Here is a 23904-nt window from a genome sequence, read left to right as displayed (position 1 = left end):
ACTATAATCTTTGGGATTGTCCATATCGAATCTGACACCCTGTATAAGATACCATATGTATCATATATGATCGTGTATGATAATACGTTTGTCATATATGACAGTATATATGACAAACATGTGCATCATATATGATCGTATATGATAATGTATTTGTCATATATACTGTCATATATGACAAACACATTATCATACACGATCATATATGATACATATGGTATCTTATATATGGACATTTTTCGTATATGAGCATATATGATTATACATATATGATCATATGTGAAAATTTTTTCCTGGGGTCAATTAACACAAGAGCAATATGTTAAATTAACGCACGAATGTGTTAAACATTTAACACAAAAATTTTAACCGGCATTTTTTTTAACAAGAAAATACAAACTTTCCAATTGTGTACGTCTACTCGCATCTCGATTTCAGTAATCTCATCAAACTGATTAATGTCTGATTCTCACTATGGCGTACACCTGACGACACTAAAGATACACTGCAGCGTCTGGCTTAATCGTCGGTAAGCGATCGCTTGGTCGGTGATCTCTCAATCTCGATACTTGATCATCTCCGAGAGATGATTTAAGAGACACAAATCGGTGATCTGTTGCAGGATATTCGCAGATATTTCAGAAGCGATGGATGGCGATTGGAAGGACTGCGAGGCTGATTTGTGCGAGTGCGTGATGACAGACAAGGCTAATTGGTGCATCGCTGCTCCAACGGTATGGTATGCGTCAATGTTCTCGCCACTTTTTCGTATTTTATCGATAGGCACATACGTGGACGTACGGTTTCCAACAGCGGACAACATTTTACAAGTTTCCGATACAGATACAGTTTCCGCTTGAGATGTACAAAACGTACATTTACGGACTCGCGGGTGTGAAGTTGTTCTTATATGTGTCCGAAACGGGGATCGGAATGGCGATGATGAATGCCTTGATCTTAACGATGGTAAGTTACGAGATAGAAGCCATTGCTTCTTTAGCTAAATGTATATAAGATAAGATTAATGTAATAGTATTAAAAGCACGGTCTTTAGCTGATTAATTAAAGTTCTCGTTAGATATTCTCGAGCTCTGCTTGAACCTTTACATTTTTATTAGCCTAGTTCGAGATTGGTCTTCGTTTCATCGGCATGTGACCAGACTCGGCTCATCCAGATCTTTCTTGGTTAAGCTACATGACAACAGTAGTAATAATGCAATATTATCAATATGCGTACATATTCGTACATTTGGACTTGAATGATCTTTGGCTCCTTATGGACTGTCTTATACCCAGTGAGAAATGATTCGTCGATCGACGTCGAAATGACGTCGAATCGACATCGACACCGTCGAATTGACGTCGATTCGACATCATTTCGACGTCGATCGACGAATCATTTCTCACTAGGTAGTCTTATCCTGGCATATAGCCTCACGGTAAGATGTGTTTCTCTACGAGAATGATATAGAATACATCTATATCTACTTCTAATATAATTATGTTAACGTTACATATTCTCGACGAGGCTAATGTGTGTCAGATATATATATTGTTGTACCCAATAAAATTATATGGGCAATACGTTTCGTGACTCGTTACATACGAAGAATATCGGTCAGATTGATATGCAGCAAAATTTGGTGGAAATTTTTAACGGAAAATACGATCGTAGCACACCCCTACTTGTTATCAAAGGTCTCATTTGCGAGCATGAAAAGATTATTACTTTATCGGAGAGTATCGAGGACCTATATACATACTCATATTGCGCTGATGCACGTTCTGTGAAATACAATAGTTACGTGTTGCACTGGTCTCGTGATTATAATTGTCAGTAACGTCGGTTGTTCTTTATATTTTAGATGATAACTTGATATTTTTATCTCCTCTGAGATAATTAGTTATGGGGAAGATACAGCAAATTTGATCATATCTGTGAACTATTATATGTCAATAATTCTCTCATACATTGTTTGAGAGGAGAAGTTTTAAGTGCCAAGGTATGTAAATTATTGCGAGTTTCCTTTTGAGGCGTGTATTAAAAATACGTTTCCTTATATTTATGTTGCATCAATCGTTGAGTAGATATCATATTTTACGTTTTAAAAATGCTTCCATTATTAAAATATATTCTTCTTCTTCTTCCTCGCGTATTAGCCTTAAAAGCCTGTTTTATCCAGTTTATTCTGGTACTTTGAGCATTGTGATTTTACTTCATCTTCGGTAGGCTGCTAACCTTGCCGAAATATGTTAATGTGTAAAAATTCATTAACAATATAAAAATGGTTTTTAATTTACCGTTACTTTGTGTGCTTTAAACGATTCAACCTGCTTCCAGAATAAGTCGATTGGCGATGCAATATACGAGTCACTTTGGTAAAATCTGTCGCCAAGCGACAGTCAAGATACCAAAAGGGATTGCCAATGTAATGCAGATGGAGCTATGGATTTGACTTTAGAAGAATTTACAAGTGTTTGCTTTGCGTTATGATAGTAGTTGATTTTGAGTTGTTTTCGAGTAATTTCAACGTCAGTTCAGTTATTGCGGTTGTAGTCACCCGACTTAACCCCTCTTGACTTTTTTCTGTGGGGTCACATGAAAGGACCTGGTGTATCAAACCCCAGTTGAGAGTGAGGAGGACCTAGTCGCGCGGATCGTTGAGGCTGCACATCGTGTCCGAGAAGCGCCGGGAATTTTCCGAAGAATCAATGTTGCATCGATGTGAATTGTGCCGCCAAGTTGGAGGGAGAAATTTCGAACATCTGCTCTGAGGTACATGTGTCCGTTTCCATTTTCTTCTGCAAAAAGAGACAGTTTTTTTCAACAATTCAACAATTCAACAAAAGCAGACAGTGTACATAGCACGTTTACGCTCAACCCAACGTGAGAAATGATTCGTCGATCGACGAATCATTTCTCACTGGGAAGTGCCTGGAAGGTAGCCGATCTTAATTCTTTAAACGCCTGTAGCGCCGAAACTAATCATCGTAGACCTATGGTTACTATATTCAAAATACTTGTATTTGTATCCTTTACTACCCCTTTAATTTACGAAACAAAGTTTCTCTGCACCCTGTATATACTTGTATATAATATCAGTGTTAAATGTGGTGAACTAAAATCAGAAAAATGTTAGATTGTTAAAATTTCTTAACCTAAATAGCTTTAACAGTTTCTTTACCATTAGTTTTGAGTGAATGAAGGTGAACAATTTATGAAAACCAGATTAGTAGTAATTAGTTTGGATTCATTGAGTAACTATATTTATTGATGACATTTATTTTATATCAAGTGGATTTTCACCTCAATTATTGAAAAAAATGGTACATATCTGAAGAAAATATTTTAGCAACACCATACGTAAGCTTTTTTTTAAATAAATCTTTAGAAAGTTTTTCTTTAGAAATAGGATTTCATTTGAATTATTCAACCTCTGATGAATTTCCTCCTTTTTCTTGTATTGTCTTTAGATTTTTTTTTCTTATATCAACATATTTACTACTAAATACAATTGCTTGTGTTTCTCCATTGTATGCTGACAGTTTCACTTTTCTCGTCAAACTTCTCGGTCGCTCCAAAAGCACCCTTAGTTGTTGGAGAAGCATAGCAAAACGGAATAAAATGTAAGCGTGTACATAAGTGAGCAATGAAAAATTTACTAGCAAGATGAGTCGCTTCCAATAATCGGATATTATGTTATTACATTTTCTCCATTTCTCTCTTTCCGCTTACATATACATGTGCTCTGCGAACTTTAACTTTTTCATATTTTTTAATCGGTTACAGCTAAACCCGACATTTACTCGAGGGAGAAATTCAATTTTAAATTAATTATTTGCCATCGTACAACTACTAAATTCACTGTCCTCGAAGGCGAGCGGTATCGTAATCGTTTTTGCTTTTAATATGTCCGCGAGCTTCCAAGAATTAATGCGATTGGTGAGGGGTAATTACAATTGATCGCTACTGTCTCCGCTTCATCGTCTTCGCTATGGTTATTCAGTACGTTTGTCGTTATCACGCAAAGCACGCAACGTCTGCTTTCTATGCGTTTACGTTACTATCTACTTTGACAATAGCAGCGATCTTGGAAAAGCGATGAAGCGCGCAACTACCATTAGCTTCCCCGTCGAAATCGGTCTCCGTTTAACCGGCATGTGGCCGGACTCGGCCTATCCGAATGTCTATTGGTCTATGTACATGACGATGATTGTGATATTGCAATATTATCAATATTCGTACATTGTTGCGCATTTTAGCATGAGTAATCTTACAACTTTAGCTGAATGCTTGGGTCTCACCCTGACGAACACGCTCGCCCTTATTAAGCTATTTTTTTTACGGTGGAACCGCAGGTAAAAGTTCTTTATTTTAATTGCTGAATCAGGGAATTGTTAGAAACTATTAAAAATGTTGAGAGAGAGAGAGAGAGAGAACGCGAGAAATAAGAGAAATAAAACGATTGTTACATGAATAACTTTGAAGTATTATAAGAAAACGTTTTAGTATATGTTTCATTTTTCAGACGACATTTGTTGTCAGAGAGAAATTTTTTAAGACACATATAATAAACAGTAAACGATTTTAGTGTAGAATTGATGATCATTAGTGAAAGTAATATTTGCTATAAACATTTCTGAATAGAGTTACATTAAACGCTTTGGGAACTTAGTATTTCTTCTTATTTATGATAAAAGACTGATTAACGCATGCAGTTATTCGATAAAAGGTTGAACTCTCCGCAGGATATTCCACAATATCCTGGCAGCAATGGATGAAGACTGGAATGATTGCGTTGTCAACGATTCTTGTTCCACCATGACGTCAATCGCGGCTAAAACGCGTCGGTATTCCATCGGGTTCATCGGTATCAATAATTTAGCTGCTTTCTTCTTAACAGTCGTTGCTTACATGGTTCACACAATGAACAATGCTGACAGCGAAGCTTCCCGAGAACTCCCAGTGAAAATGGAGTTCCCTGTTGCGGTCCTAAAATCACCGCTTTTCGAGTGCATCCTCGGCATACAAATTTTTTATGAACTGTCGACGTCTGCTATAGCTGGTATGGTAAACGCGTTGCTTGCTACATTGGTAAGTATACAATAATTTATTGTAAGTCTTAAATTTCCCCTTTGCGATGCAAGAAAACTGTAATTGTAAATAAAAATTTGTTTTTCCAGTCTCTGTTTTATGTTTATAGATACTTCATGTAAGCGGCCAGATCGATATCATGCGGCAAGCTATAACGAAAGTATACAGCGACGAATTCGGTACATCTTTAACCGTCATCGATGATGTCATTCGAAGACACCGGAAGATCATTACTTTGTCGAACGACATCGAAACTTTATTTTCGGCCATTGCGCTGATTCAACTCCTGTGGAATACTTTAACCATCTGTTTCACTGGTTTTATGATGATACTTGTAAGCAAGATCGACTGTTCCGATCTTCTGATCGATAATTCACCTTCTTCCGCAGGCTCTCAGTAGCAAAAAAGGCATAATAATTTTGGCAAAGCCGTTTTTTCTTTATTTTGCAAAAACAGTAGAGGTCTTCGTATTCTGTTACGCAGGAGAGTTTTTGAGCTCCAAGGTGAGTAAAGGAATGTATTTCCGCCCAGAGTTCTTGTGATTATGTACATCTTCTTGTTTTTAAAACTGCAAATAATAAAAAATTAATTAAAACGGAAAGTAGTATTGAAAATTTATAGCTGTAATAACACTTCATACTACATTTTTCATAAATTCTATTATATTCTATATTATATTATATTATATTCTATTATATTCTATTATATGTACCTAATATATAATAGATATAGAATAAACAATAACTAACAATAAGTGATTGTCTCATTCATGTGTTTGAACTCGTTAATCGATTTTCAGAGTAAATCGATTAACGACGCCGTATATGAGTCAGTTTGGTACAACATGGAACCGTCCGACAGTCGGATTTTGTTATTCATAATGATGAGATCGCAGAAGCGACTGACAATCACCGCGGGGAAAACTTTTGATCTTACTTTAGAAGGCTTTATGAGCGTAAGACGTCGATAGTACAGACAAAACTCTTAATTGTTCACGCTTTTCTCTTTCACCACATTTTTCTCAGGTCATGAAAGCTTCTGCCTCGTACATGTCCGTATTGCATGCTATGTATTAAATTGGGCGAAGGATCATCTGTCCACAGTTTTAGTAGACGCTCCGCGTCAGTGATAGACTGTCCGTTGTAAACTTTTTCAACCGACACTTGTTACAGATATATGAAGACATGAATTGTATGAACATTTATATTTATATATTTTAGTAATAACATTAGAACCTTAGTCACGTAAAGATGTAATAAATTTATGTTCTTGTTGTATCTCCTCGCATTCGCACCGCAGCCTACGTTTCAATTTTCTTTTCTATAATATTTCATTTTCTTTCCGCTGACATAAATATCCGTAAATATCCTACCATGTGATGACAATTTTGTACATTATTGGCGCAATTCGTCGTACGGTGAAAGTACTCAATTTTCAGGTCTCTTAGAAACATATGTACGTTCGCTTCTCCAATATTTTTTGTGAAGAAAGTATCATCAACGACAATTGCATCTGCACTTGCATTTTTAAGAACGTTATTTGCGTAATTATATATACGTGTACCTCTTTTTGCGGGCTCAAGCTCACAATCATCGTTCATTTATCATTGCAATTTAGTTTGCTTCGTCGCGCAATTTATACGGCAAAATGTGTAATTGCGATTGATCGTTACTTACACAAACGTTACGGTTTTACCCTGTATAATTGCTCTACCTCTCTTGCGAAATTGTGGAGGGGAGTGCACTACGGTGCTAGACCGAAGGTCGCGATTGCTATATTTTCTTCACGACGTCGCTTCTCGTGTACAATCGTTATTCGCCTCGTTGGAAGGGGACGATGTGCACGGTTTCCCGAAGTGATGGTTCAATGTGACGTTACGTGCTACCATGCTGACAAGTACCGTAAGCCCGTTGCTGAGAATCGGTTTCGCTTTGATTGGCGTATGGCCCGGCGCCTCACACGCGACGCCTCGCTGGCTCTTTTACATGACGGTCCTTGTCGTGATGCAGTATTTTCAGTACTATTACGTCTACGCGCATTTCGATTTCAGTAACCTCTCGAAATTGATGGACGGTCTGGGCCTAACGATGGCTTGCACCCAGATGACACTGAAGTTACTCAGCCTCTGGCTTAATCGTCGGTAAGCGATCGCTTGATCTCTCCATCTCGATGCTTGATCATTTCCGAGAGTTGATTTAAGAGGCACAAATTGTTGATCGGTTGTAGGATATTTGCGGATATTTTGGAAGCGATGGATGACGATTGGAAGAACTGCGAGACCAATTTCCGCGAATGCGTGATGATAGACAAGGCTACTTTGGCGCAACGTTGCTCCAACGCTATGATATCCTTCAATGTTCTCTCCACTTTTTTGTTTTTTATCGATAAGCACATGCATGGACATACGGTTTCCATGAACGGACAACTGTTTCGTGAGTTTCCGATACAAATACAGTTTCCGTTTGACGTTTACAAAACGCCCGTTTACGAGCTCATCAGCGTGGGGTTGTTCTTCCATGTGTTGGAAATGGGGATCGTAATGGCGATGGTGAATGCCTTGATCTTAACGTTGGTAAGTTAAGAAATAGAAGCGATTGCGAATCTTTTATCTAAACATATATTGACGTGATGGTATTAAAAATGTTTATTACCGAATGAATTAAAGGTTTTCCTTTCATTTGCTTGAACTCTACCTGAGACTTTAATTTTTGTTTCGAGGTGCTTCACGTAAGTGGACAAATCGATATCATGTGTCAAGAGCTAAAAGAGATTCCTTCCACACTCCAATCCAGCTCAGTATCCGTCAAAACTCTTGTCGTAAGACACCAGAGGATCATATCGTTGTCGAAGAACATCGAAAACCTTTATTCATTTGTTTCTCTGTTACAATTCGTCGGAAATGTTTTTGTTATTTGTACCTTAGGATTCATGGTCGTTATAGTGAGTAAGACTCTTTCAGCTACTGTAGTACATTGTTAACTAAAGTCCCTCATATTTTTAGGTATTATCTGAAAAAGAAAATGTAGTTTAGTCAAGCAATATTTAATTGACAACACAATTTTTAAATAAGGGAATACGCATTGTCTAGCAACGATATTTTGAAAAACTTATTTTTATGGGGATATACATCAAATTTTGACATTATCTCCTATCTGTAAACATTCTTTAATATTTCAGTCTTTAAATAGCAAGGCGAGTAATTCCGGAATAGTGATACGATTTGTTATTCCGTATCTCGTAGCGACTATAGAAGCGTTTGTACTTTGTTTCGCCGGCGATTATTTGAGCACCAAGGTACGCATGCTGCGGTTGTTTATATCTTCTGCTTTTGTTAGAGCAGTTAGTAAATGAAAGTACCGTAAAATTTTGGCAATTTAATTGCACGAAGTGACGAAACCATATTTAGTGTAATTCCGTTTATTTGGAACAGAGATCTTCGTATCTCTGCGCGTCATGTTGCTGTAGTGGCATGTGACAACTAATTTATCTTTGTCTCTTTTTTTTTCAGAGCAAGGCTATCGGCGATGCGGCGTATGAGGTGGTTTGGTACGATTTGTCTACTAGCGAGTGCCGAATTCTGTTATTCGTGATCCTCAGATCTCAAAAGCAACTGACGATCACGGCTGGAAAAATCGTGCATCTGACATTGGAAAGCTTTATTACTGTAAGTTCTCTACTTCACACTCTATTTTTATCTTAACAATATATTATGACAATCAAACAAATACTTATGCCATTTATACTATATGCTTAGAAAATTGATTTAACATGTGTGTCAAGAAATTGTCTTTAGACTTTGATTGTTTCTGTTAGTATTTTCTTTTGCATGATATTCTTTTAGGTCATGAAGGCTTCAGCCTCATATGTTTCGGTTTTATTTGCGTTATATTGAAGCGCGAATAAATCTATGCAGGACTCACGTATATCGCTGAATTGTCGTGACGTAATGATGTATATTTGTAGAAAGTTTAATAGAGAGATGATTATTATAATATTATATCGTGCAGATTTTCATTTCTTTTCAACAACCGTAGTTTAATCCTATTTATAAACTTAATAAAATATGTATCTCTGTCTGTCTAAGGATCCGTTCTTCTCCAGATTTTTGAGTTATAAGTACCCTGATGGAAAAATTTTGCTGAAAATGTAATGAAATTGATGAAAAGTGAAATGAAAGTTTTTGGAAACTTGTTAAAACCATTTCAAAATAAATCATAAGTTTCGTTATGAAATTCAATGAAATACTGTGAAATTAGATGAAAGTTAATTAATATTACTAAAAATTTTAGAAATGTATATTATGAAATTTGCAGAATTTCACTGAAAATAAATTTTTTAATGAGAAATTGCTGAAATGATAATGAAATTGGGTCAATTGCAAGAGATTTTCAACCAAATTTCAGCGAATTTCATTACGTTTTCAGCAAAATTTTTCCATCAGGGTAGCCAAATTTTCCACCTTACAGTCTGTTGTAAAAAATTCCATTGATAATAAATAACGCGTTTTAAATATTATGGTTCATTTCTAGGTTCCCTCTCAAATTTTCGTAAATTTTTCAGAAAGAATAAAAATAATTTAATAGTAATATTAAAAAGCTACAATTATTCACGTAGTATATTAAATAGTTATACAAGTTTTTAATTATTAGCTGCGGATTGAAAATTATAACGTCCATTTTCGTCGCCTGATCTCACTGCACAGAATATTTTCTTTTTTCACAAATGACAGTATTCAACAAATTAATATTCCTGCAAATCAATTATTGTATTATATGTCATTTACGTCAATCAATCGTTTCTTCTTTTAAATGTGATTTTCCGATCTGTCCAGAACGAACAATTTTTTGCTTTTTTTTATAGCGAAGCCACGTTTATCTCTGTACTCGACAATCACTATTACGTTTTTAAAGAAAATTATTCATCAATTTTACTACGCTCAGGTTTCCTGGCAGAGTTGGTGATGATATTATCCACGTGTTCCTTTCTTGCTGATTGCGAGAAAAAATTTGTGATCGCCTGTTATCGCAATTTAGTTTATTATTTCATGACTGTCGCCGCACTGCAAGATACATAATTGCAATTGATCGAGGCTCACGCTACCTCGTATTTTTTGTATGGGGTAGTTCTGCTCTTTGCGAAATTGCTAACTACGCGCGAGGGAGTGGGGGATACGCAAGAGTTTAAAGACCTCTTCCTCGTGTTTTCCTCGCGGCTGACGTTCCTCCCCGATCCACTTCATTTGAACAAGACGATGCGAACGGTTCGGCCAAGTGACGTTTCAATGTGAGTTTACCAGCCGCTATGATAACAAGTACCATAAGTCCCTCTCTAAAGATCGGCCTCGGTGTGATCGGAATGTGGCCCGATTCTTCGTGCAGAACGTTCTTCTGGTTCTTTTACATGGCCACTCTTGTCGCCATGCAATACTTTCAGTATTCATACTTCTTTGCGCGTCTGGGCACAAACGATTTCTCCAAGTTGATGGACGGCCTGAGCATCACTTTGGATTATACCCTAACATTTCTGAAGCTGCTAAGCCTCTGGTACAATCGTCGGTAAGATTCACGACTATCGGCTGCCGAGACTTCTGGACGTTGTCAGAGATAAGTGATCGGTTGCAGAATATTTGCAGATATTTTGACTGCGATGAACGATGACTGGAACAATTGCTCCACGTATTCGCACTCGTACGTGATGACGAGCAAGGCCAATTTGGCGCATCGATGCTCCAACGTTATGATATTCATTAACAGCTTGTCCACAATTTTCTACTTCATTGGCAGCTTTGTGAGTCACCGCACGCTCTCGACGGGTGGTGAGAAAAATCTCCGGGAGTTTCCGATGCAGGTACAGTTTCCATTCGATGCAGCCACCGACTCGCCGATCTTCGAGATCATCGTTCTGGGATTGTTTCTTCATGTGTGGGAAACGGCAGCCGTAATCGCGCTGCTGAATTCCTTGATTTTGACTTTGGTAAGTCAAGGAATATGAACCTTCAAAACGAAAATGGAGACAGTTAATGAAGTAAAGTTATTGGGATGCCACGTGAGCTCTCTGTAATCGTATTAAATATAGCACATCGTTTAAGTCCTCGTAAACCTGTCTCGAACCACCAGTTCTTATTTCGAGGTACTTCACGTAAGCGGCCAGATCGATATCATGTGCCAAGGACTGAGAGAAATTCCCACTACGAAAAAATCTCGCTCGTCCGCCATAAGATTGCTCATCGAAAAGCATCAGAGGATTATATCTTTATCGAACAATATTGAAAATTATTTCTCGTTCGTTGCGTTGATACAATTTATATGGAACACTGTAGTTATTTGTTCCATAGGAATCATGATCGTGATAGTGAGTAAGGATCGCTTTATCTACCGCGGAAATTCAATGACTCTTGAAGGCAAAAACAAAAATTTGCCCCGAAACTTCGCGTCAGTCTTTCCGGAGCTACTTCATTCGCTCATTTTGGAACTGTTTGAAACATTTTAAAAGTAATAAAACAATTTACAGTATTTGATATTTAGCCAAAGCAATTCTAAAGGGAGAAATCTCGTGAAATACTTGCACAATAATAACTTCATTTCTCTCAGAATATTGCGTTATCTCGTTTCCTCGACGCTGGGATTATGTTCTTAGAGACTCTAGGATTATGTTCGTTCTGTATGTAGAGTGTAATATCGGTCCAATAATTAAAAGCACGAACATGCACGAGATATTACGACTTACTCCTGATTAACATAATCTAACACGTCATTACGCAGTCTCTAGGCATGGACGTGGAGGGTAAATCCGGATTATTAATACAATCCATCATGCCGTATATCGCTGTTACGTTGGAAGCCTTTGTTTTCTGTTTTGCTGGAGAGTACTTGAGTACTAAGGTTAGCACGATTCCTTTGCTTTTAACGATTCCTGGGTGTGAGTACTTTTCTCTAATGTCACGTATAAAAGGATTTTACGATTTAACGATCAGGCTTGTTATGTTACATATGTAGCTGCATGGTCCTTGCACGCCCGTTTAACTCCAATTGTTGAATGATATCTTAAACAAATCTTTCTTTCTCAGAGCAAATCTATCAGCGATGCCGCATACGAGACACTTTGGTACGAGTTGTCCACCAGCGAGTGTCGAATCTTATTATTGGTAATCGTCAGATCTCAAAAACGATTGACGATCACGGCTGGAAAAGTTATGGATCTGACTTTGGAAGGTTTCACAGCTGTAAGATTCTTATCATTTTTGAGTGCGACGGATGATTCATGCTGTTTATACACGTACAGATTTATTGATCTAAATTCAAACAACCATGAATATTGCAATTGGATATAATATTATTGAAACTGTACCGTGGTACACAATTAATATTTAAATTCTGGGCTATGTCGTTTATATATTTCGTTATTATTTATTTAAAAATATCCTTTTTCAGCTTATGAAAGCTTCGGCGTCATACATGTCAGTATTGCACGCAATGTATTAAAACTGAAATCAACTTATCCCAAGTAATTAACCTCATTTGTTGATTAACCATGTGTAAAAGTACATATAAAACAATAAAAACTAATAAAATTATTAGACGGATGAACTTATTTTGTCATGTCCGCTGGAAAATGCAAAACGGAAAATGGACGTTATGATTTAACAAGACCTTTGTGTCAGGTTTTATGCAACAATACAGAAATAGATTATACATATAGTAAACTTCTTTGTTATTATAAAATCCATTGCGCTGCAATAAAAATATATATTAAAGCTTCAATAAAAGTTCTAAATTTTTCCAAATGTTTTCTATATCGTATTGACGCAACGATACCTTTCGCAGTCTGCAGTTTCTTTGTCGTATCTAAGTTTTTCAAAGTCTTTCTACTTTGCAGGTATTGCTTCGTATTATTATTTCCATTATTTGCAGGAGAGATATACGTATGTATAGCACGCATGTGAATAAATTACTTAATATTACTTGATTACTTCAGACTAATAGCTACGAAGTACTTTCATCGCTCATTAAAAAATTTGCAAACTATGAACACAATTTACTTTCATTTCTTTGGAATGCGTAATGCGTAAATTACAATCGTTCACTGAGGCAGATGTGTAGAAAAAGAGATGGACATTTGTATTTTGTCGACGAAATATTATGTTGTCATAGAGACAAGGTTGGGTGACTATGTACTAGCGAATCACTATTACGTTCTTAAGGAAAATTATTCATCAATTCTACTGCGTTCGGTTTTCCTGGCAAAGTTGATGACGATATTTTCCTCTCGGGTACCTTTCTTTCTGATTGCGAGAAAAAAATTTGTAATCGCCTGTCATCGCAATTTAGTTTATTATTTCGATACGACTGTCGTCATACTGCATGATACGTAATTGCAATTGATCGGGGCTCACGCTACCTCGTATTTTTTGTACTGGGTATGTCTGCTCTTTGGGAAATTGCTATCTGCGCGCGAGGGAGTGGGGAATACGCAAGAGTTTAAAGACCTCGTGTTTTCCTTGCGGCGACGTTCCTCCCAGATCCACTTCATTTGAAGAAGACAATGCGAACGGTTCGGCCAAGTGACGTTTCAACGTGAGTTTACGAGTCGCTGCGATAACAAGTACCATAGCCCAGCGAGAAATGACTTGTTGATCGATGTCGAAGCGATGTCGAATCAACGTCAATATGTCTACTTCGATGTCGATGCGACATCGTTTTGACATCGATCAACGAGCCATTTCTCACTGGGAAGTCCTTCTCTAAAGATCGGTCACGGTTTGATATCAAATTGTGGCCCAATTCTTCGAGTAGAACGTTCTGGTTCTTTTACATGGCCACTCTCGTCATACGATACTTTCAGTATTCATACTTCTTTGCGCATTTTGGCACAAACAATTTCTTCAAATTGATGGGCGGCCTGAGCGTCACTTTGGATTATACCCTAACATTTTTAAAGCTGCTAAGTCTCTGGTACAATCGTCGGTAAGATTCACGACGCACTAGATTCTATTTTCAGGTCTGTTAGAAACATATGTTCACTTCTCTAATATTTTTGGTGAAGAAATTATCATCAAAGACAACTGCGTCTGCATTTGCATTTTTTAAAACGGTTATTTGCGTAATTATACGTTGTATCTTTTTTTGCTGGCTGAAGCTCACAATCATCGTCCATTTATCATTGCAATTTAGTTCGCTTTGTCGCGCAATTTATACAGCAAAATGTGTAACTGCGATTGATCGTTACTCGCAACGTAGCGGTTTTACCCTGTAAAATTGCCCTGCCTCTCTCGTGACATCGTGGAGGGGAGTGCACCACGGAGCTAGACCGAAGGTCTCGATTGCCATATTTTCTTCACGACTTCTTGTACAGTCGTTATTCACCTCGTTGGAAGAGGATGACGTGCACGGTTTCCCGAAGTGATGGTTCAATGTGACGTTACATGCCACCATGTTGACAAGTACCGTAAGCCCGTTGCTGAGAATCGGTCTCTCTTTGATTGGCGTATGGCCCGGCGCCTCACACGCGACGCCTCGCTGGCTCTTTTACATGACGACCCTTGCCGTGATGCAGTATTTTCAATACTACTCCGTCTACGTGCATCTCGATTTCAGTAATCTCTCGAAATTGATGGATGGTCTGGGCCTAACTCTGGCTTACACCCAGACTACACTGAAGATACTCAGCCTCTGGCTCAATCGTCGGTAAGCGACCGCTTGATTTCTCGATCTCGATACTTGATCATCTCCGAGAGATGACTTAAGAGACACAAATCGGTGATCTGTTGTAGGATATTCGCAGATATTTTAGAAGCGATGAATGACGATTGGAAAGATTGCGAGACCAAGTTGCGCGAATGCGTGATGATAGACAAGGCTAATTTGGCGCATCGTTGCTCCAACGCTATGATATCGATAAACATTCTCTCCACGTTTTTGTATTTTATCGATAAGTACATACGTGGACATAGGGTTTCTAAAAACGGACAACTGTTTCGCGAGTTTTCGATACAAATACAGTTTCCGTTTGACGTTTACAAAAGGCCCGTTTACGAGCTCGTCAACGTGGGGTTGTTCTTCCATGTGTTCGTAACGGGGGTCGTAATGGCGATGCTGAATGCTTTGATCCTAACGTTGGTAAGTTAAGAAAGAAAAACGAATAAATATAGCACAAATATGTATGATGTAAGATTAACGTAATGATATTAAAAATGTTTATTACCGAGGAAATTAAAGTTTTTGTTGGATTTGTTCGAATTCTTCCTGAAACTTTAGTTTTTGTTTCGAGGTACTTCACGTAAGCGGACAAATCGATATTATGTGTCAAGAGCTAAGAGAGATTCCTTCCACGCTCAAATCTAGCTCAGTGTCCACCAAAACGCTTGTCGGAAGACATCAGAAAATTATATCGGTGTCGAAATACATCGAAGATCTTTTTACATACGTTTCTCTGTTACAATTCGTATGGAACACTCTTGTTATCTGTGCCTTAGGATTTATGGTCGTGATAGTGAGTAAGACTCTTTCAACTACTGTAGTACAAACATAAGTAAAAATCTGCTACATGTTTTTAAATATTGTCGAGCAAAATGGTACAATGGAAATATGCGTAATTAATTAAAAATACTCTGCGAGCAATATCTGAGAAAGAAAATGCGGTTTACTCAATACTATATTTAATTGACAACGCAATTTAAAAATGAAGGAATGCGCATTGATATCTAGCGAAAATGTCCCGAAAAACTTTTCTATGCGGATATTTGTCCAATTTTGATTTTGTCTTCTACTGTCTGTAAACATTATTTAATATTTCAGTCTTTAGGTAACATGACGAGTAATTCCGGGGTATTGACGCAATGTATTATTCCATACCTCGCAGTGACTATGGAAGCGTTTGTACTTTGTTTTGCCGGCGATTATCTGAGCACTAAGGTACGTGCGACGTTTATTTTCATCATTTTTTCGTTACAGTAATCACTAAATAATAGTATCTTAGAATTTGGATAATATAATTGTACGACATGACTAAACCACGTACGCATTGTGATTGCGTTTATTCAAGAGTAGATCTTCGTGTCTCCGCGTGTCGTGTTGCTTATAGTCTCAGCGAACAACTAATTTATCTTTCTCTTTTTTCTCAGAGCAAAGCTATCGGCGATGCGGCGTATGAGGTGGTTTGGTACGATTTATCTACTAGCGAGTGCCGAAGTTTGTTATTCGTGATTCTCAGATCTCAAAAGCAACTGACGATTACGGCTGGGAAAGTCGTAGATCTGACGTTGGAAAGTTTCATTACTGTAAGTTCTTTGTTTTAAACTTAATTTTTTTCTGAACAATATATTATGACTATTAAACAAATACTTACGCCACACAATAATACTTAATATGCTTAGAAAATTTATTAATTATTATGTGTATCATATCAAGAAATTGTCTTTAGACTTTGATAATTGTTTGATTTCAGTTAGTATTTTTTCTTGTATGATATTCTTTTAGGTCATGAAGGCTTCAGCCTCATATGTTTCGGTTTTATATGCGTTATATTGAAACACGAATTAATCTATGTTGTTTGCAAGTATATTGTTAAATTATCACGAGTTACGTACGAGTACATGAATGATGTACATTTGATGTAGGAAGATTAATAGAAATATGATTAATTTAGTTGTGCAGTTTTTCTGTTATTTGTAACAACCATAGTTCAATCCTGTTCATAGATTTACAATTTGTCGAATGTGTATCTCAATGGTATCTCTGTTCTTCATCAGACTTGAGTTATAAGATAGCAAATTATTCAACTTTCCACAGTAAAATCTGCCGTAAAATATTCCAGTGACACCAAATAATGCGTTTTAAATATCAAGGTTTATTTCTAGTTCCTTCTCAAATTATTGTAAATTTTTCAGGAGGAATAAAAACGATTTAACAGTAATATTAAAAAGATACGATTATTCACGTACTATATGACATGGTTATACAATTTTTTCACTTGTTAGCTGAGGATTGAAAATTACAACGTCCATTTTCGTCGCTTGATCTCTCTGCACAGAATATTTTCTTTTTTCACAAATGACAATATCCAAGAAATTAATATTCCTGCCACGCAATTATTGTATTAAATGTCATTTACATCAATCAATCGTTTCTTCTTTTAAATGTAATTTTCAGATCTGTCCAGGACGCATAATTTTTTGCTTTTTTTTCATAGCGAAGCCATCCATGCTTATCTTTATACTAGAGAATCACTATTACGTTCTTAAGGAAAATTATTCATCAATTCTACAGCGTTCGGTTTTTCTTGGCAAAGCTGATGATGATATTATCCACGTGTACCTTACTTTCCGATTGCGAGAAAAAATTTGTAATCGCCTGTCATCGCAATTTAGTTTATTATTTCATGACTGTCGCCGTACTGCAAGATACATAATTGCAATTGATCGAGGCTCACGCTACCTCGTATTTTTTGTACGGGGTAGTTCCGCTCTTTGCGAAATTGCTAACTACGCGCGAGGGAGTGGGGGATACGCAAGAGTTTAAAGACCTCTTCCTCGTGTTTTCCTCGCGGTGACGTTCCTCCCCGATCCACTTCATTTGAACAAGACGACGCGAACGGTTCGGCCAAGTGACGTTTCAATGTGAGTTTACCAGCCGCTATGATAACAAGTACCATAAGTCCCTTTCTAAAGATCGGCCTCGGTCTGATCGGATTGTGGCCCGATTCTTCGTACAGAAGGTTCTTCTGGTTCTTTTACATGGCCACTCTTGTCGCCATGCAATACTTTCAGTATTCATGCTTCTTCGCGCGTTTGGCCACAAACGATATCTCCAAGTTGATGGATGGCTTGAACATCACTTTGGAGTATTCCCTAACATTTCTAAAGCTGTTAAGCTTCTGGTACAATCGTCGGTAAGATTCACTATCATCTGCCGAGATTTCTGGACATTGTCAGAGATAAGTGATCGGTGCAGAATATTTGCAGATATTTTGACTGCGATGAACGATGACTGGAACGATTGCTCCACGTATTCGCATTCGTACGTGATGACGAGCAAGGCCAGTCTGGCGCATCGTTGCTCCAACGTTATGATATTCCTTAACGGTTTGGCCACTGTTTTCTACGTCATTGGTAGCTTCGTGAGTCACCGCACGGTTTCCACGGGTGGTGAGAACAATCTCCGGGAGTTTCCGATGCAGGTACAGTTTCCATTCGATGCAGCCACCGACTCGCCGATCTTCGAGATCATTGTACTGGGATTGTTCCTTCATGTTTGGGAAACGGCAACCATAATCGCGATGCTGAATTCCTTGATGTTGACATTGGTAAGTCAAGGAATATGAACTTTTAAAACCGAGAATATAGAGACAGTTAATGAAGTAAACTTATTGGGATGCCACGTGAGCTCTCTTTAATCGCATTAAATGTAGCGCATATTTTAAGTCGTCGTAAACGTGTCTCGAACCTCCAGTTCTTATTTTGAGGTACTTCACGTAAGCGGCCAGATCGATATCATGTGCCAAGGACTGAGAGAAATTACCACTACGGAAAAATCTCGTTCGCCAGCCATAAGACTGCTCGTCGAAAGGCATCAGAGGATTATATCTTTATCGAACAATATTGAAAATTTTTTCTCGTTCGTTGCGCTGATACAAGTTATATGGAACACTGTAGTTATGTGTTCCATAGGAATCATGATCGTGATAGTGAGTAAGAATCACTTTATCTGCCGCGGGAATTCAATGTCTCTCGAAGACAAAACCAAAAATTTGTCCCGAAACTTTGCGATGCGTCAGTCTTCCCAGAGCTACTTTATTCGGTTATTTTGGTACTGCTTGCAACACCTAAAAAGTAATAAAACAATTTACGATAGTTGTTATTTAGCCAAAGCAATTCTAAAGGAATCTCGTGAAATACTTACACAATAATAACATCACTTCTCTCGGAATAACGCGTTATCTCGTTTCCTCGACGCTGGGACTTTGTTCGTAGAGACTCTAGGATTATGTTCGTTCTGTATGTAGAGTATAATATTGGTCCAATAATTAAAAGCACGAACATGCACGAGATATTACGCCTTACTCCTGATTAACATAATCTAACATGTCATTATGAAGTCTCTAGGCATGGACGTGGAGGGTAAATCCGGATTATTAATACAATCCATCTTGCCGTACGTCGCTGTTACGTTGGAAGCCTTTGTTTTCTGTTTTGCTGGTGAATACCTGAGTACTAAGGTTAGCACGATCCCTTTGCTTTTCACGACTCCTAGGTGTGTGTACTTTTCCCTAAAGCCACGTATAAAAGTGTACTTTTCAAATTTATGATTCAACGATGAGATTTGTTTATGTTACCTGTATAACTGCACAGTCCTTATATTCCTGTTTAACTCCAATTATTGAAACTTAAACAAATCTTTCTTTCTCAGAGCAAATCTATCAGCGATGCTGCATACGAGACACTTTGGTACGAGTTGTCCACCAGCGAGTGTCGAATCTTATTATTGGTAATCGTCAGATCTCAAAAACGACTGACGATCACGGCTGGAAAAGTTATGGATCTGACTTTAGAAGGTTTTACAGCTGTAAGATTCTTATTGTTTTTAAGTGTGATTAATGCTGTCTATACATGTAGAGGTTTATTGATCTAAACGCAAACAACCATGAATATTGCAATTGGTTATAATATTATTGAAACTGTACAGTAGTACACAATTAATATTTAAATTTTGGGATTTATCGTTTATATTTTTCGCCATTATTTATTTAAAAATATCCTTTTTCAGGTTATGAAAGCTTCGGCGTCATACATGTCAGTATTGCACGCAATGTATTGAAACTCAAATCAACTTATCCCAAGTAATTAACCTCACTTGTTGATTAACCATGTGTAAAAGTACTCATTAAACTATAAAAACTAATAAAATATTAGACGAATAAACTTATTTTGTTATACCCGCTGGAAAATGCAAAACGAAAAATGGACGTTACGATTTAACAAAATCTTTGTATCAGGTTTTATGCAACAATACAGAAATAGATTATATGGTAAATGTCTTCGTTATTATAAAATCCATTGCGCTGCAACAAGAATATACATGTATTAATGCTTTAGGAAATTTCTAAATCTTTCCAAACGTTTTCTGTACCTTATTGACGCAAGGATACCTTTCGCAGTCTGCAATTTCTTTGTCGTATCTAAGTTTCTCAAAGTCTTTCTACTTTGCCGGTATTGCTTCATATTATTATTTCCATTATTTGCAGGAGAGATATACGTATGTATAGCACGCATGTGAATAAATTGTGAATAAATAAACTTAATATTACTTGATTACTTCAGACTAATAGCTACGAAGTACTTTCATCGCTCATTAAAAAATTTGCAAACTATGAACACAATTTACTTTCATTTCTTTGGAATGCGTAATGCGTAATTGCAATCATTCAATGCACCAGATGTGTAGAAAAAGAGATGGACATTTGTATCTTGTCGACGAAAAATTACGTTGTCGAAGAGACAAGGTTGAGAAAGAACTGATGTCTAGCGCTGTTTGCTGTTTTTTGTTTCGTTACTTTACAATATCTTTGTTACTTCACAATCGGAATAAACGTTATCAGACTGTTTAATGGAATCATAGGATGTCCATACGAATAATGAGTTCTGTCTCTATTCATTATACTACGCGACGTATAATAACGACTAATCCATATTCACTTGAGTGGGGACGCATCGCGTGGGGATGTACTTGCGGAAACGGACGGAGGTTTTTCAGTTACTCCTTAGACCAACGTACCGAATGTACCGATAATAATCTTCATTGTTTTATTGCGTTTCAAACTATTGGCGACAATGATAATCACGAGTACTGTCAGCCCGGCGTTGAAAATTTGCCTTCAATATCTCGGCATGTGGCCGAATGTACCGCATTCTACTATCTATTGGCTGAGTTTTATGTTAAGTATATTGATTATGCAGTACTTCCAGTATCTGTATGTATTCAAGCATTATGATATCAACGAACTAGCGAATGTTGCTGACGCGCTGACATTAACTCTGGATTATAGCTTGACATTTTTTAAGTTGATCAGTTTGTGGATACATCGTCGGTAAGATATTGCACTATCACTGTGTAATGATCGCCGTGTTCGAGAAGCAAGATTTCCTAGTTTTTAACACATTACTGAAGCGATTTTCTCTACTTCGAAATTACTTAATATCATTATTTAAACTGTAGCTCGAACCTTGGCGCATACAATATTGTAGTCTCGTCCAAAGAGGTACAATGTTTCCATCTTAATATTTGACGGATTAAAACACATTACAGAGTTTTTCATCAAATCTTGATTGATATGGGTAATGATTGGCGCGAGTGCATGAATTTTGACCAGCATTTGTGTGTTATGCAAATCAAAGCCAATATTGCGCATTTTTGCTCCAATGCCATGTTGAGCATCAATGCGACCGTTACAGTGTTTTATTTTTTAGGGGAATATATGATTGATTTAATATTTCTAACTGAAGATTCCAATGATACTATGCGACATTTTCCCATAAAAACAGAATTTTCTGATGTAACTCAACAATCGCCGTTCTTTGAGTTGCTCTTTGTGATATTATTGATACAGACAATGTTACATGCAATCGCGGTTGGAACTATAAACGGATTAATCTTTACTTTGGTAATTCTCATTATACTTTACATGTACATTTATTAATTTAGGTAACGGAGTGATTTGTCAGACGAGATTAAAGCACAGACGTATATAAAGATATATGTTATTTCAAAAATTTGATTTTAATTAATTTGTAAAATTTTATTACATACTGGTACATTTCTGTATAACAAGAGGAAGAATTTCTAAATATGAATAGTAATGTAAATGTAAAAAATTTTATATAATCAACTAATCAAATATTATATTTTAGTAATATTATATTTATTATAACGTTTTAAATAAAACACAATTTTTGCAGTATCAAATCTCTTTTTAGTAAATGGAATTTTACAAAAATTTCACTGTAATTTGGGTGCTTTATTGAGCGGACAAAGTAATATAATGTATCAAGAATTAAGAAATATTTTTGTCAATGGTTTATTATGTAAACTATTTATCTGTATCTTACAGTTGTAAACATAATTCGAGTAAACATTTTTCCGCATTTATTAGAGAATTTTTGAACTGTTATATTATACATATTTTTGTGTAAAAAGTTTTACAATATAATCAATGCCTGTGTTGGAAAAGATTTCCAATTATCTTTATACGAGAAATTTTTTCGTAATTGAATATATCAGTTAAAAACTTTATTTTTATTGTATTATTTTATGTAAAGTACAACTTATTAAAAGAATTGTTATCATACAATGATTATAATTTTTAAAACAAATTGTAAAAGTTTAAAAATATTTTAGGTGTTTCACATAAGCGGACAAATTGATATAATGTGTCACAAATTTAGAAATATTACTAAGGGTGCTCTTCATAAATCTTCCGAAGGCTTATTTGGAATGCTGATAGAGAGACATAATAGAATTATTTTGTTTTCCAAAAACATTGAATCGCTTTTCTCCATCATTGCTTTGATGCAAGTTGTTTGCAATACGTTAGTTATTTGTTGTCTAGGATTTGTCATTATAATTGTAAGTACTGTAATAATTGCGTGAGGATTGGTATTAAACACGTATTAAATTTTCTTTCTATAATTTGGATTAGTCTATTCATAACTATACTGGAGTTTTCGTGTTAATCAAAACTGTCGCTGGTTATTTTGTTATAATGACTGAAGCCTTTCTCATTTGCTTTGCTGGAGAATATCTTTGCTTGAAGGTAAATATTTGAAATAATTAATTGCATATACATAATTTTTTAATAATTCAATTACATTGATGTAATGATAAAAGTGTATAAATTAGTCTTTCGAGAAAAATGTTTCAATATCTTTCAATAGATATATCATTTTATATCAAAATATAATCCATTTTTAATTATATAAGTGTTTGTTATTCCAAAAAAAATTTTAGAAAAAGAATGTATCTTTGTACTAAAGACAACATATTTGTTATAAGATCTTCAAAATTGCATGTTCGTCAATCAAACTTTTATTTAATGTAAAATTCCAAAAGTACAAATAGAAATAAAAACAATTAATGAAGAATTTCTAATATTGTTATTAAAATATATTTCCAATTTTGACGTAATTTTTAAATAAGAGTTAAAAATTTGATTTGACTATTTATGCTTTCAGAGTAACTTACTTGGCAGTGCGATATATGAAACGATGTGGTATGATATGCCGGCAGATCAAAGTAAACTTATAATATTCATAATAATGAGATGTCAGAAGCAATTAACAATCACAGCAGGAAATATGATAGATATGTCATTCGAAACTTTTACAAGTGTAAGGTCCAAAATCTTTTAAACCTTTACTTATTGACAGACAATTTTCTTTTATTTATAATTATTTTATTTTTAGATTTGTTGCTACATGTTTTGTATGAATTAATACAATTTGTAAATCTAATTTAACTCCTTTACTTATTTTTTAGATTATGAAGGCATCCGTATCTTATATATCAGTTTTGAATGCTATGCATTGAAATAAATTTATTGAAACTCAAACTTATCCCAAGTAATTAACTTCATTTGTCAATTAACCATTTGCAAAAGTACTCATAAAACAATAAAAACTAATAAAATTATTAGGCGGATAAATTAATTTTTTTACACCCGCTGGAAAATGCAAAACAGAAACTGGACGTTATGATTTAACAAAATCTTTGTGTCAGTTGTTATGCAACAATATAGAAATAGATTATATATTAAACTTCTTC

General features: G+C 36.0%; 5 protein-coding genes across 10 annotated transcripts; all 5 read left to right on the top strand.

Annotated features, from left to right (window-relative positions):
- Positions 1 to 3411: 3411 nt before the first annotated feature.
- LOC105559016 (odorant receptor 22c-like) lies at positions 3412 to 9174 on the top strand. 3 transcript variants are annotated; one of them, XM_012007005.1, is made up of 10 exons: positions 3412 to 4359; positions 4750 to 5095; positions 5205 to 5429; positions 5485 to 5598; positions 5895 to 6050; positions 7485 to 7667; positions 7814 to 8035; positions 8273 to 8389; positions 8604 to 8759; positions 8937 to 9174. In XM_012007005.1, the coding sequence occupies exons 1-10, from the start codon at positions 4103 to 4105 to the stop codon at positions 8985 to 8987; spliced, it is 1827 nt and encodes a 608-aa protein (XP_011862395.1). In that variant the 5' UTR covers positions 3412 to 4102; the 3' UTR covers positions 8988 to 9174. The 3 variants fall into 3 exon arrangements, with proteins under 3 accessions (XP_011862395.1, XP_011862396.1, XP_011862397.1); XM_012007006.1 differs by lacking the exon at positions 7814 to 8035; XM_012007007.1 differs by lacking the exons at positions 7814 to 8035; positions 8273 to 8389.
- Positions 9175 to 10320: 1146 nt separating this feature from the next.
- Positions 10321 to 12785, top strand: LOC105559015 (odorant receptor 13a-like). 2 transcript variants are annotated; one of them, XM_012007004.1, is made up of 6 exons: positions 10321 to 10650; positions 10717 to 11068; positions 11225 to 11446; positions 11857 to 11976; positions 12162 to 12317; positions 12526 to 12785. In XM_012007004.1, exons 1-6 carry the CDS (start codon positions 10397 to 10399, stop codon positions 12574 to 12576), a joined length of 1155 nt encoding a protein of 384 aa, XP_011862394.1. In that variant the 5' UTR covers positions 10321 to 10396; the 3' UTR covers positions 12577 to 12785. The 2 variants fall into 2 exon arrangements, with proteins under 2 accessions (XP_011862394.1, XP_011862392.1); XM_012007002.1 differs by lacking the exon at positions 12526 to 12785 and having other exon boundaries at positions 12162 to 12438.
- A 1265-nt stretch (positions 12786 to 14050) lies between these two features.
- On the top strand, positions 14051 to 20117 carry LOC105559014 (odorant receptor 4-like). Of its 3 annotated transcripts, none has more exons than XM_012007000.1 (6): positions 14051 to 14058; positions 18043 to 18394; positions 18554 to 18775; positions 19187 to 19306; positions 19498 to 19653; positions 19855 to 20117. In XM_012007000.1, the coding sequence occupies exons 2-6, from the start codon at positions 18068 to 18070 to the stop codon at positions 19903 to 19905; spliced, it is 876 nt and encodes a 291-aa protein (XP_011862390.1). In that variant the 5' UTR covers positions 14051 to 14058; positions 18043 to 18067; the 3' UTR covers positions 19906 to 20117. The 3 variants fall into 3 exon arrangements, with proteins under 3 accessions (XP_011862390.1, XP_011862389.1, XP_011862391.1); XM_012006999.1 differs by lacking the exon at positions 14051 to 14058 and adding an exon at positions 17252 to 17980; XM_012007001.1 differs by lacking the exon at positions 14051 to 14058 and adding an exon at positions 17925 to 17980 and having other exon boundaries at positions 18054 to 18394.
- On the top strand, positions 14257 to 17130 carry LOC105559013 (odorant receptor 67c-like). Its single transcript, XM_012006998.1, has 6 exons — positions 14257 to 14778; positions 14865 to 15210; positions 15362 to 15583; positions 15889 to 16005; positions 16215 to 16370; positions 16570 to 17130. The coding sequence occupies exons 1-6, from the start codon at positions 14525 to 14527 to the stop codon at positions 16618 to 16620; spliced, it is 1146 nt and encodes a 381-aa protein (XP_011862388.1). The 5' UTR covers positions 14257 to 14524; the 3' UTR covers positions 16621 to 17130.
- Positions 20118 to 20662: 545 nt separating the features above from the next.
- LOC105559006 (odorant receptor 13a-like) lies at positions 20663 to 23697 on the top strand. The gene is made up of 6 exons (XM_012006992.1): positions 20663 to 21175; positions 21394 to 21748; positions 22483 to 22710; positions 22784 to 22897; positions 23316 to 23471; positions 23620 to 23697. Exons 1-6 carry the CDS (start codon positions 20919 to 20921, stop codon positions 23668 to 23670), a joined length of 1161 nt encoding a protein of 386 aa, XP_011862382.1. The 5' UTR covers positions 20663 to 20918; the 3' UTR covers positions 23671 to 23697.
- Positions 23698 to 23904: the final 207 nt, after the last annotated feature.

This window comes from Vollenhovia emeryi, unplaced genomic scaffold (genome assembly GCF_000949405.1).
Source record: "Vollenhovia emeryi isolate VEMERY1.0 unplaced genomic scaffold, V.emery_V1.0 DF939294.1, whole genome shotgun sequence".
Taxonomy (NCBI): domain Eukaryota; kingdom Metazoa; phylum Arthropoda; class Insecta; order Hymenoptera; family Formicidae; genus Vollenhovia; species Vollenhovia emeryi.
The sequence above is the reverse complement of the archived record's forward strand: the minus strand, read 5'-3'. Positions and strand labels throughout refer to the sequence as shown.

Excerpts from the sequence above, each read along its gene's own strand:
- LOC105559016 (XM_012007005.1), top strand. The coding sequence starts at position 4,103 with ATGAAGCGCGCAACTACCATTAGCTTCCCCGTCGAAATCGGTCTCCGT. Across the intron at positions 4,360-4,749 it reads TTTTTACGGTGGAACCGCAG|GATATTCCACAATATCCTGG; the intron begins GTAAAAGTTCTT and ends AACTCTCCGCAG. Across the intron at positions 5,599-5,894 it reads GAGAGTTTTTGAGCTCCAAG|AGTAAATCGATTAACGACGC; the intron begins GTGAGTAAAGGA and ends ATCGATTTTCAG.
- LOC105559015 (XM_012007002.1), top strand. The coding sequence starts at position 10,397 with ATGATAACAAGTACCATAAGTCCCTCTCTAAAGATCGGCCTCGGTGTG. Across the intron at positions 11,447-11,856 it reads TAGGAATCATGATCGTGATA|TCTCTAGGCATGGACGTGGA; the intron begins GTGAGTAAGGAT and ends GTCATTACGCAG. Across the intron at positions 11,977-12,161 it reads GAGAGTACTTGAGTACTAAG|AGCAAATCTATCAGCGATGC; the intron begins GTTAGCACGATT and ends TTTCTTTCTCAG.
- LOC105559013 (XM_012006998.1), top strand. The coding sequence starts at position 14,525 with ATGTTGACAAGTACCGTAAGCCCGTTGCTGAGAATCGGTCTCTCTTTG. Across the intron at positions 14,779-14,864 it reads AGCCTCTGGCTCAATCGTCG|GATATTCGCAGATATTTTAG; the intron begins GTAAGCGACCGC and ends GATCTGTTGTAG. Across the intron at positions 15,584-15,888 it reads TAGGATTTATGGTCGTGATA|TCTTTAGGTAACATGACGAG; the intron begins GTGAGTAAGACT and ends TTAATATTTCAG.
- LOC105559014 (XM_012006999.1), top strand. The coding sequence starts at position 17,727 with ATGATAACAAGTACCATAAGTCCCTTTCTAAAGATCGGCCTCGGTCTG. Across the intron at positions 19,307-19,497 it reads GTGAATACCTGAGTACTAAG|AGCAAATCTATCAGCGATGC; the intron begins GTTAGCACGATC and ends TTTCTTTCTCAG. Across the intron at positions 19,654-19,854 it reads CTTTAGAAGGTTTTACAGCT|GTTATGAAAGCTTCGGCGTC; the intron begins GTAAGATTCTTA and ends ATCCTTTTTCAG.
- LOC105559006 (XM_012006992.1), top strand. The coding sequence starts at position 20,919 with ATGATAATCACGAGTACTGTCAGCCCGGCGTTGAAAATTTGCCTTCAA. Across the intron at positions 21,176-21,393 it reads AGTTTGTGGATACATCGTCG|AGTTTTTCATCAAATCTTGA; the intron begins GTAAGATATTGC and ends AACACATTACAG. Across the intron at positions 22,898-23,315 it reads GAGAATATCTTTGCTTGAAG|AGTAACTTACTTGGCAGTGC; the intron begins GTAAATATTTGA and ends TTATGCTTTCAG.